Below are 12,255 nucleotides of genomic sequence, written 5' to 3'. Positions count from 1 at the left end.
CTGTACGAGCAACAACAGCTGGATGTTTGTCTCCCTCCATCGCACATAGCTCTGCACCGCTCGTGGCCTTCCTTTGTGGCGCGCGCTTATCGCTGCGGCGGCGGCGGCCTCCTCGCCTATCTCTCGCCAGAAGGGTTGCAAGCTGGGCTAGTTGGAAAGACCTATTCTTGGATGAAACCAACGCAAACTTAAACAAAGACAAAGTCGAACACAAATTGTATCAACGTGCTTTTGAGAGAGCATGAATTGTCATTTAAAAGCCCCCCATCATCCCATCTTTCTTCACGCTGTACCAAGTGCCGCGGATGCAAACCTAATTTTCCTGTCACTTACATTTTATTTAGGCACTGTAAACAAACACCCCGCAGAATTATGGAAGCGTTTTACATAATAGAAAGAGTAGACAAGTGTGTCATACAAGCATGTGTCTTCATCTCAAAGAGACTGCATATCTGCGTGGGCCTTGACTGTAGCCGGTGTCTATCTAGTTGCCTTATCACCGTGGCTTTTGTAAACTTGTTTTGCTCATGCGCAGCGTTTTTTATTGTTTTGTGTTAACTATTTATATTCACCCTTCTTGATATTAAACTTTAGTTTTTAGACCAGCGCTGTCCTTGCATTTCCCTTCTATTGTCTTTGTTTAAGTTTGCCCCGGTTTCATCCAAGAATAAGCCTATATCTCCTTGCCATCCTGCCGCTGCTCCATGCCGGGCGCTTATGGAAGGGGGTGTGGTCTGACCTCTAGCTCCCAAGGTCAAAACTGGTCACCCCATGAAGAGTGCCCGAGGTAGTGTAGTGCAGCTTTTGTTACAAAAAGAAGAGGCACTTTTTTGTTGGTCGGTCTTCAGTGAGCACGCACATAGACACCACCAACAAAGATGTAAGCCAGTCACCACTGAAAGCCTTTACTGTGCAAATTCTGCTCCTGGCGTCTTTCTTCAAAAAACCAATTTGTCACATCAGATGAATTTGAGACCTACCTTGTGCATTTCCAGATTAGCTACGCCTGGGTTCTTTCTTAGCCACACGCTCGCCTAAAGGGGAAAATGCTGAACCACTCAAGGGCCCTGTAAAATGTGTTTGAAAGGCTGGCTTATGTGCACGTTGCACCTGCGAAACCTTCTTGCCAGAAGCTGCTGCTTGGAGTCCATACATATATTACCTTTTTCCAATGGCTTTGCAAGGCCTCAACCGCAAAGAATGAGGTTCGAGTGAATATGATAATCCGTTCCAACATCGCGAGCCCACAATCGTGTTCAGCACAAGTGGCCAGAGGGGCCATCATCATCATCAAAAAATTACGCCCATCTTCTCGCGAGGGAACCCTGATGTGATGCGACGCTTGGGGGGGTTCAATTGGCGTTTCCATTGGGTTGATTCTCTAAATCGGGTGAAACGTGTTGTGAACGCGTATGATGCATTCCATCACATCGGGTGTTCTCATATGCGGAACGAGAGCAAGCGCTGACTGAACCGCCACAATCAGCATCAGAGGCGCTGCGGACGGGGCTGGTTGAGCTGCAAGGCGTGTGGCGCTTCCCGCCACAGCTTTCCCACGGGAAATTCAACATCCTCCTCTAAAGTTTTCAGTTCGTCGTTTCCGTTGACGTTCAGCTTCGCATGCCTTCGTTGTATCAGTAGCTTCTTGACGTAGTTTGAATAAGTCAAGGACATAAGGCGCGTTCGTAGCACTCGCTCCTGTCCCGGATTTGTAGCGTAGTGGGAAGAGCACCGCGTACCTCCCATTGCGGCCAGAAGAGTCGTGGGATCGAAACCGGGCGCCGCTATTTCTTATTTTTATAATGTAGTATCGTGCAGCTGTGGGCTTAGGGTGGAGAGTTGCGCATGCGGTGTGCGGACGCCGACGACGCAGGAGGGACATACCCCCAGAGCAAGAGATGCGTCGCATCTAATAAATACACCTGTCAATTGCACGGTGCCCAGCTTAGGCAAAAGACTAATCGACTAACGTCTTCCTGAGCAAAAGATTAATCGAAATTGGTCCATTACCAATGTCTTGCTTTCTTGCCTCTTTCTCATCATTCTTACAGGGAAAACTCCCTTATTTTGCACAGGTCTGGCATGGCCCATCAAGTTGGCCTGTTAGCCTGTGATATACATGCCTATTGGATAAAGTGTTTATGTGCTTGTTGTGACCTTTCACTCGCCAAAACATATTTATGTTTGTCTAAAAGGGCCATGCAGACAAAATACAAGTTTGTTTATTAGAAATATTTGGTGTTTTATAGTGGCCCCAGCACTTGTCCGGCAGCAAGCGACGCATTATTCACAGAGAAATTGAGTAATTTAAGTTAAAATTTTCGATTCTCCTGCTAAACTGTGTGCTTCATGACATCTGCCATGACATCACAAGGAAGAGTCTTCAAGTGAAATTCAAGTGCGTTGTTCAGTCTGCAGCAGACTGCAGAGCCTTGTTTACAGTCATTCCTCCTAGATGGCGCCACCATACTGCTCTGCACCGCTTTCCGCCTTTGCTTCGTTTTTGACCGTATTTGCACCTGGCTTGTTTTTGTTATGGTAGGTAATAATTATTTCGTGAAACATGGGGTATGTTCGACAAACATGGTCACGTAAGACAATGTCGCTTACGCCAATCGGCCAGGGTCATGTGAAAAAACCCCAAAGCGCCGCACTGCTGTCTATCACAAGCATAGTGCACGCAGTACGCACTGGTACTCCCGTGTTTACATGTGCTTTCGTAGCTTCCATTGTTTACCCCACCATTCTTACCGTTATAAAATGAATATGCATTACACTTTAGTGAAAATAGCTCATTCTACAAGATTAAAAACACTGCCTAACAACTTGCGTTTGCTTTTGCCGGCCTCAGCCAATTTTGCCGGCTGTGCATATGATGTCATAAGTTCTAGTGCAGGAAATGAGCTACTGAATCGCATGGCCATTCCATTTTTTCCTTATATAGCTTATTTTATTTGAGCAAAGTTTACGTTAAAAGTAGTGTCAGTATGATTCTAACGAGGCACTCTTTCGAATGAACCAAACGAGTGTTTTGTCTGCATGGCCCCTTTAATGGAAAGTTGCTTTTTTTGTTTTAATCGAGTGTATTTTATGGTCCCATCGGATTCACGCCAGGAAGCTAGATGTTCTACAAGCGAAGAATGTATCAGTAAAAAAATGCAGCACGAGCCATTTTAGTTTATTCTGTTTGGTGCAATTTGTTAAAAAATAGATATTTTAAATCGACAAATGGAGAGTTTTAAGGTGCAGCAGCACATGTGTCTCATGGTGGAAAAAATTAGCGAGCATAGGATAAAAGCGGAAGTAGGCTTTATGGACCCAATTTAGAGAACGAGGAGACAGCAGAACAGGTTGGCACAGAAGGCAGTGTGCCGCGAATCATTGTGCGCCACATGCACTGGCCAACACTCTGGAACTCTGGAAGAGTACTCTTAGCTTCATCCCTTACTTGTAGATTCTGTCATCAGCAAAGGAAGATTGGCTTTGCTTTCATTGCATCAGATGAAGCTGTGTGAGCCAGTAAAGAAATACTGCCATTTCGATTTCGACTGTGAAGCTGAACTTTGGTGTTGATTGTGGATGAACATGGACTTCAATGGATACCTGATAGATCTTCTGGTACTCGCTGAGGGGATCTATCCCACTATCGATCTTGCTCTCCAAGGGGCCATTATATTCCCTGCAATGACGTGTTGTCCGGCTCATGCTGTTTTGAGCGTAATTTGGCGTCTAAATCTGGCTTCGTTCGATGATGTCTGACAACCGTTTGTCTGGACGCGGTATGCCTTTGTTGCATTGTTACAGAATTAAAAAAGGGTTGGCGAAGATTTATCTCTAAGACAACCACATCGCGGCACGCGTGCGCTTGTATGGCACATGTTGCTTTCTCGGATGGGCGAGTGCAAGAATGAATAGGCACAAAGCATATATAGCAATTTTCCAGAATCTTGCTTCGCAATGTCATTTAACCTTCCATCGCTACTGGGTTGGCACAAGACAATTGTTTCGAAAGTCTGTGCCTTCGATCGTTCTGTTTAATAAAATGTTACTGTTATGTCACGGAGTAGTTTCTTGGTGTGAGCGTAAATAAACACAGAAACTTGCTGCCATTAAGAACACATAACAGGTTTCTTAATCTTTCTACATGATATCTGGATGCCGTGGAATTCTGTTTACCCCCCCCCCCCCTTCCTGCCATGGTGCAACAAGGCAGACAAAATCCTGCCGACGCCCATGGCTGACACCAGAGGTTTACCAACACACACGCACACACACATGCACGCACACGCAAATGTTGAACTCGATTCAAGAACACACATGTTGGTTGACAAATGTAGCTTCATTCCAAGATATACAAGCAAATTCTGTGTTCCTACTAATCTGCAAGCTCGGAAGATAGTGCACTAACATTACAGAACAATGATCAATGACCATTCACATTGGAATAACAAGGCAATAGACGTAAACATGCACACACACAAGAGAACAAAAAACGACAAAGTATTTATGCCTTTCTCGCACAGTCAAACCCAATTATGTCGAACCCGCTTACATCAAATTATTCTGTCTCTAGAACTGTTTCTGAACATGATACATTCACAGTGAGCATATATGCCAAAAATTATGCTTACAGTGAGCAAAAATAGCAGTGACTCTCGATATATTGGATGCCTATTGCTGCTGAAGTGCACCCCCCCCCCCCCTCCAAGTTGGCTTCCGCTCGCGGCGCAGGAGTAACCCGCCGGCACAGCCAAAATGTGGTTTAGTCTGGCTGTTCATGAGCGGCCAAGAGGCTCTTTCCCCCTTCTCTCTTCCTCTCATGACAGTGCCAACAAGCCACGTAGGGCGAGCCATCGACACCCCCCGTGCAAAGACTGATCCTCACCCGCCTGCCGTGCTTGCTCCGACAGCCAAACGCAGGTGCTGCGTCCATGCTTTCTTTGCACGCTGTGCTTGCATCATTCGCACTTTGTGGGCTTTTGTGGGCATGAAGAGGCAGAATTTGCTTTTCACAGTGAAGCTGGCAATCGAGTCAAATGTGGTAAGGAGTCAGACGTCCCTACGGGGCACAAGATTCTAAGGGGCATCCTCAGCACAATCTTGAAGAATAATTTGGAGATTGTTTATGCCAGCAGGGTGCTCAAGACTGACCTGCTCGGAGTAGGTCCTGGGCAGATATTAGAAAAGAAACCGTGCAAAAATGCATCAGACATGCCGGCTTCCATGTTCCGGTTGTGACTGAAAATTCTGACGAGTGCTACGAAGCCATCGCTGGTGTTGCCGAAGCGTGAAGCGAGCGGTCAAAGTTGCCGGATGCCGTTGCCAGATCAATAGTTGGCGAGTTTGTGTAACAGGATGATAGTGTCGAGATCATGGGAGAGTTTGGAAACTAAGACTGCATTGTCGGCATCGTACCGAGAGCAAGTGAAGGTGAACGCAACGAGGAAAGCAATGACAATCATTTGCCCACATCTACCGAAGTGATTGGTACACTTGCACTAGTCCGGCACTTCTGTGCAAATGTGGAAGGTTGCGGTCTCAGCTGCTTCGACTCTTTAGACAACGTGGGGAAGTGTGTACTGTTGCAGGAAACAAAGTTGCTCAAGCAGAAAAGATACATGTGAAAGTGAGACAGTTTCATCAAGAGGGGTGGAACAGGGTACATGATTTTGGGAGCAGTCCTGGGAGCAGGCAAAATTGCCTTTTGTACAGGTTTGGAGCAGCCAGAAAGGCCATTTGGCAGGGGGCTGGCACGGGATGCTGTACCAGCCACCTGCCATTACGTTTACTCCATTTATCTACTATGTTAGCTGATCTACCGTGCACTATAACCTGCTCGGAACCAGGAACGCAGTTCTTGTACTATATCTGGAAATTTACAATACGCGGACTTATCTACCTTCGGCCCCGGCTGGTGCACTGTGTCATCACCTTTCAAAGGTTTTACCTCACATGTAGAGTTAAGGGCCTCGCCTCATGTCCGGTAGACGGCAGTGTTAAGCAAACCTGCAAAACGAGGCATTTGCTTGCATTTTTTTCATCAAACAGCGGTTTCAGTGTGTGCGAAGCAGTACATAGTACAGCCTTTGCCCGTCACGGGGTTGTTAAAAAATTCAGGTATACTTAATGCTGAACCATCCTGCACATAACCAAAGCTAACCCCAAAGCCCTCAGGCAAAAATGAGTAATTACCTCACAACAAAGGTGAACCCAATTAACCAGCAAGGGCAAAGCATCCAAGACCCCGTTTGTTCACTACATGCACATACGCGCGGCTCGTCAAAAATGGTCGACTAAATTGAATTTCACCTCCAATAACTACAACCTTTCATGGGAATATTATTCTGTTTTCTATCTGTTTGTGATGTGACACGTTTCACTCGCGTTTCATCATTTTCCATTGATTGTGGAGCAGCGGCCGGCACCGGCAAGCACAGCCATGCAAATGCCACCCAAATAAATCCAAAGTGAAGGCGAGGAAGGTGCGTAGTGCCTTCGGCCTTACAGCTAAGCAAAGGCCAACTTGCATAGCCGCTCATAGCCGTGATGAAATTGAAACATTAGCCGCAATGAAACTGAAAACACGATGTTTCAGCCAAGTCTTCGGGCACAGGACATCGTGGCAGTCGTATCTCGCAGCACAATTTGGGCTCTGCGGTGCAGGACGCCGCTGATGAACGAGTTTCATGCGATAGGGGCGGTTCGGCGCAGGATGGCGCAAGTAAACAAGTTTGGCGCTCAATGGTGCAAATGGCCAGCTGTTCCACTCCTGCATCAATAAAGTGTTTTTATAAATGGTATGACCTTTTATGATGGCCAATTCTTGCTTATACCAAATTATGCCATATATCGAACTGACGGGTATTTTTTTGCGAGTTCTATATAACCGGGTTTGACTGTACTGCTAATCTTCCCAAATGCATCTCTGCTGAAATAAATGCAAATCCTGCTACACCAGCAGCTAAAGAAACATGGCTTTTGTTCATCTTGTTCATGTAATCTACCCTAGGGCAGAGCAACGAAAACAAAAACACAAGGAGAAAAAAAAAAAGAAAAAGCTGCTACAGGCAGCTTTCCACAATGCAACTATTTTGCATCTGCCTTTGAAACCGCACACTGCTGCTGTAGAGGGAGCAGAGGCATGGAATTTACATTTTTATGCATGCTAACAAATCCGGAAGAACTGTGGCAAGCAGTAGTGCGAAAAGTAGCATCGTGGGTGCTGAAAAACAAGATGCGAGTTTGAGTTGATTCCCTTAAAAAAGACTAATGTCCCCTAACCTGTTTCCCTTTTGTACTAGGGATGCTTCAAGCAGGTAAAAACAGAATAAACTGAAAGTTCATGCCACAAAGCATTTGTCGCTACATGCATACATGCACAATTTAAGCACTGAACAATTTAAGCACATGCACTGAATACTTTGACAATTATTTCATATCCTGAAGTGGTATTGTAAAAAAACGTTTCCAGAGGTTTTCTCAAATTTAACATATGAGTATGGGCATATTTGTCAGCATCCTTCCAGGTTGACAACAAAGCTAACAGTTTGTGATTACCACATGAGTAGAGCAATGGTGCTTTTGGGTCAACTTTCACAGCTGTGTCACTACAAGGCGAGTGGACCCGTAACAGTGCAGGAAACATGCAACTGCAGATCAGGAATATGCTCCAAAAGAAACACCATTAGCTGCAAAGCGCAAGCTTGGACTGAATACTTTGCAATGGAAAGTTGTTCAGGCGCGAACAGGTATACCACACTTAGCAGGGTCAAGAAGAAACTTAAAAACAGGCTTTCTGAAATGTCTGAAGGATACAAAACACAATTGCCAGAAAAGTGAAAGCCGCAGCATGCCTGATCAAAGAAATCTGGCAGTATTGGAGCTCCACGAGCCTGCCTGCAAGGAAAGCAATGATGGTGCCAAATAAAAGCTCAGAAATAGAACAAGGGAACATCGACCGGGCACTTCGAATTTAGCATGCACTTTGTTACACGATAGTCCATATGAGATACAATACTGGGAAATGGCATGGGCAAATGCAAGAATTGTAATAGTTGTGATAGTAGGTAAGTTGATTGAACAAAATGCAAAGCAAGGGCTGCCGCAAAAAACAAAAATACAACAGCTCTCCCATACATTCCAAACAAGCACAGGTATCACATAAAAAATGAGTCGGTTCGTGTAGTTCGGCTCTTGCTAGAGAGCAAACAATGCAGCGGCAAAAGCACAGAACACAGTTCTGCAGTTTAAAAGGCAGAGGGTGTGCGGCTCTTATCGGCCATTCTCGTAGCCCGGGAAGAGAGCCTGGAGCGCCTCCTGCAGAGCCGTGTTGACACTGATGTCGTAGCTCTCGCCCAGCTCCTTGCGACAAGTTGGGCAGTTGAACACCTCAGCCTTGAAGGATCTCTCCAGGCACTTCTGCAGGTGACAAATAGAGACGGCCGAGATAAGAGTTGGCACCATAACCTGCCAACACAACCACAGGTCACCTCATTTTTAGGGGTGTGTCAAATATCAAAGGGAATAATACAATACCCAATTCAGGTTCGGATGTTCTGAAAATTTTGAAGTTTTATAGAATTGGAAAGCACAAATAGGTGTTTGGTGACACTAAGTTAAACCTTGTAACAAACTTAGGCAATGGAAATTACCCCGATATTAACTGCCAGAAATGCTTTACTAGAAACACATGCAAAATGTATTCTTTACAATGAACTGAAAATCATCTATATAGTCAAACCCCGCCACAATGAAACTAACGGGACGGGCGAAAAATTTCGTTGAAGCGGACATTGGTGGTGAAATCTGCCCCAACACACCCCAAAAGGGCAAGAAAAATACCTTCGTACGTTATCCACATCATTGGCCATATAGTGCAATCTTTAGAAAAAAGGAGTGATGTGCATGCAATTGCGCAGTGTTTATATTCTTCGGATACAAACCTACCAGTGGTTACCAAACTGTTTTTTACCAGCACACAAAAAGCGCCTTAATGGGGGAAGAAATGCAGTCGCATAACATTGCACACCAAGGCACATCTACCGAGCTAGTTACTTGCAGATAGGTGCTAGGTTGTCGTAGGTCCCCCTGTTGTTTGTGGCAGGAGAGCGGCGCCTGTTATCCTCTGACTGGGCACCGCAGCATCTGACCTCGGAAGGCAAGCCGCAAGGGCTTGCCTTAATCGCAAGCACGCGCTTGGACAATGGCAGGATGATGCAGGTTCAAGACCAAACAGGAAAATACTATTTTTTCTTTTGACTTTGAAGAACGGTGGAGGAAAACTGTAATCACAGCTTCTCACAACACATACATCACAGTGTAGCGCCAGCAGCGCTCATTCGCGTGATTTCAACTGGATACAGACTTGCTTTAGCTGTCGTGGCTGTACCTCCGGCTTAGTGAACCGAGCCTGCGCCTCGTCTAAAGACTGCCAGCCACATCATTATCACCACCGAACAATGGCGTCCATCTACGAGTTTGTTACCGTTTGTGGGTGATGGTGTGGGCGCACATCGCTTGTTTTTGGTTAAACTAAGCGCCCTGAATGTATAAAATATTACAGATGGCTGGTGGTACGCTTAATCTTATCGTAAAATAAATGCTCAAACCCAGCCCCACTGACCGAAAATTTCGTTGATGAGAAAACAAGCAAGACAAATCGTTCGGTGTGGCAAGGACTTTGTTGCAGTGACTTCTATGGCTAGTTGGCAGGAAATTGGAAATATTTCGTTGAAGCAGAGTTTGTTATAGCGGGGATCGACTGTATATTGCATTGGAGTTCTAACGATTGCTGCAGAAATGTGCCAGCCACCTCCAGTAGCGGCAGCAGGCTTCCTTGGCACCTTCACTATCGGGGGAAGGTAACTGGCAGCTTTGGCTGCTGCTTACGCGAATGTGGGATAAAAAGAGGCATTCAGAGAGTCCTTAACTTTTGGCCAACAGCACCCACTGCTAATGTGGCCATGCGCAAGCAGACCTGGTCGACCCCCTATAGATAAGAAAGCCTAGGAATTCCTAGTCAAATGATGAACAATTTTTATCAAATTTTAATAATACATAACCCTCTGTTTCTTTGTGAGTGTTTAGGACATTTAGAAGAAAGACAAACTTAACAAGAAATCTTTCTTATTGATGTGGAGGCGCTGATGCTGTTTATAACTATGTGGTTTCAGCATTCTGTCCTTACGCATTACACATTCTTAGTGGGATCCATATACAATTTAGGCATGAAAGGCCCTTGACAAATTCCATCCTGAAATGTTGTTTAGGTTTGAAACATTAAAGGAGTACTGACACGAAATTTCTAGGCTCAGATAACTATGTAAAAATCTTCCTTTGTACATGGAAATACCATATCGAGAGAGAGAGAGAGAGAGAGAGAGAGAGAGAGAGAGAGAGAGAGAGAGAGAGAGAGAGAGAGAGAGAGAGAGAGAGAGAGAGAGAGAGAGAGAGAGAGAGAGAGAGAATCCTCGCGTATTGACCGCACATTTGCTACAGGAAAGGCTGCACCGACACTACTGCTCAAGTAACACATCATATACTATGTAGACAGAAAAAGCGTTTATTTAGCAGGTAGGATACACTGACTGCAATGCGAAAGTCACAATTCACTAATAAAATTCAGAGTGCGCTCTTCCTTGTTTTTTCTTCCTTGTCCTTGTATGTTTTGCACAGTCGCTGCCATAGACATAGAAGGCTTAGTCAGTGTTACTGCGTAGGAGCTTCACGGCACAACGCACATTGCCGTGAAGCTGCACTAAAGGGAAAACCCCGAGTATTAACTGCACTCCTACTTTGCCACTGAAATTTTTGCATGTGTGGCGAGGGTTATACCGTATTTATTCGAATCTAAGTCGATAGTTTTTTTGAATTACTGATATATCAAACTCCAGGGTCGGCTTGGATTCGAGGATTTTGAAACGCTCCAATTTCCAAGTGAAATTGAGGGAAGTGGCGCGCAGCTAGCGCCGTCCAGAAAAGAAAGTATTGTAGCCATTACTAGACGAGCCAGTAGCCACTTAAGGGGCCATAGCTGGGGGTGATGCCGCCATTTTGAATTGTGTGGATAGTGGCCTGCGTGCGGTGTGGCGTTCGGTTTTGACAGCGCAATGGCACCAAACAAGCGGTGCCATTATAGTGCCACTTTTAAAAGAAAAGTTGTTTTAGCCGCGGAGTTGTCGTCGAACGTTCAAGCCGGGTGGGACTTCGGCGTGGATGAAAAAAATGTCCGTCGTTGGAGGACACAATGGGAGAGGATATTTGCGTGCGCTGCAACGAGGATGGCATTCAGAGGCTAGCAGCGATGATGACTCAGAATAAGCACCGCATCTTCATGTTCAATAAACGTGTTTTCTTTTTGTGAACGCTGACCTCGCCTTTTTGTTTGGCCTAGGCACATTCAAGGTAAGTTTTTTTTTTTTCGTGGCTTCGGACTTTCGGGGGTCGGCCTAGAATCGGGGCCGGCCTAGATTCGAATAAATACGGTACCCCCTCAGAAGTTTAAACCGTAATCGTCCAGTAGAACATACCTATTTTAAATCCATTTTAATCCTTGTGCGCACGAGAAAGCTCACCCGCCCCATTCAGCAAGCTCGTGACGTCATCTGCGCTTCGACCGAAATGGCCGACGTCAGGGCTCCCGTGACGTATCGAGGAAGCTGCAGTGCTGTTGGAACGCGCTTTTCCGCCTTGTGCATCACATCACACTTTTTGGGACTGACGTCACGTGCGACTATGGCTAGAGCCCCTAGCTTTCCGCGATTCCGCAATTCCGCAAAAAATCGCGGAATTGAAGTTTTTCCGCGGAATTCCAAAAAAACCGTTAAAAGTGTGGCGCTACGTCCCCAAAACGATATATTCGGTGAAATGGGGCGGAAAAGTGGTGTTTTCTGTTAGCAATAGCAAAATAGTTTCTATTAATTGTCTGCAACGTTTTTACTGTTGAAATTTTAAATTTGCATCTGCGTATTCCTACCTTGTCAAATAATAAAAGTGGCTAGGTGATGCAGCCTCCACCCGAATCAAGTGGCTCAGCCATAGCCACAGAAAGAGAACATTGCACACGACAAGGCCGGTCAGATTGCAAATAAATGAAGAATGCAATGAGTAAAGCGGCTAGCAAGGCACTAGTATACTTGGAGAACTCTTGACACTTGGAAGTTCCTGAAGAGTGTGAGGTGCTTGGATCCCCAGCAAGTTGGGTGTCTCTCAGAGAAGAGATCAGAGTTTGGGGTCGTTCCTGGATTTATAGCCCTA

General features: G+C 45.5%; 1 protein-coding gene across 2 annotated transcripts in view; it reads right to left on the bottom strand.

The window, feature by feature from the left end:
• Positions 1-4,320: 4,320 nt before the first annotated feature.
• Positions 4,321-12,255, bottom strand: part of LOC144147234 (E3 ubiquitin-protein ligase UHRF1-like) — a 72,531-nt gene continuing 64,596 nt past the window's right edge. For both annotated transcript variants that reach the window (XM_077679317.1, XM_077679325.1), the window contains exon 15: positions 4,321-8,418. In XM_077679317.1, coding sequence (XP_077535443.1) covers positions 8,272-8,418 — 147 coding nt within the window. In that variant the 3' untranslated portion in view covers positions 4,321-8,271. The remainder of the gene's footprint in view (positions 8,419-12,255) is intronic.

Source organism: Haemaphysalis longicornis, unplaced genomic scaffold (assembly GCF_048455015.1).
Source record: "Haemaphysalis longicornis isolate Haplotype H1 unplaced genomic scaffold, Haemaphysalis longicornis Haplotype H1 scaffold_1, whole genome shotgun sequence".
In the NCBI taxonomy this organism is placed as follows: Eukaryota; Metazoa; Arthropoda; class Arachnida; order Ixodida; family Ixodidae; genus Haemaphysalis; species Haemaphysalis longicornis.
The sequence above is the reverse complement of the archived record's forward strand: the minus strand, read 5'-3'. Positions and strand labels throughout refer to the sequence as shown.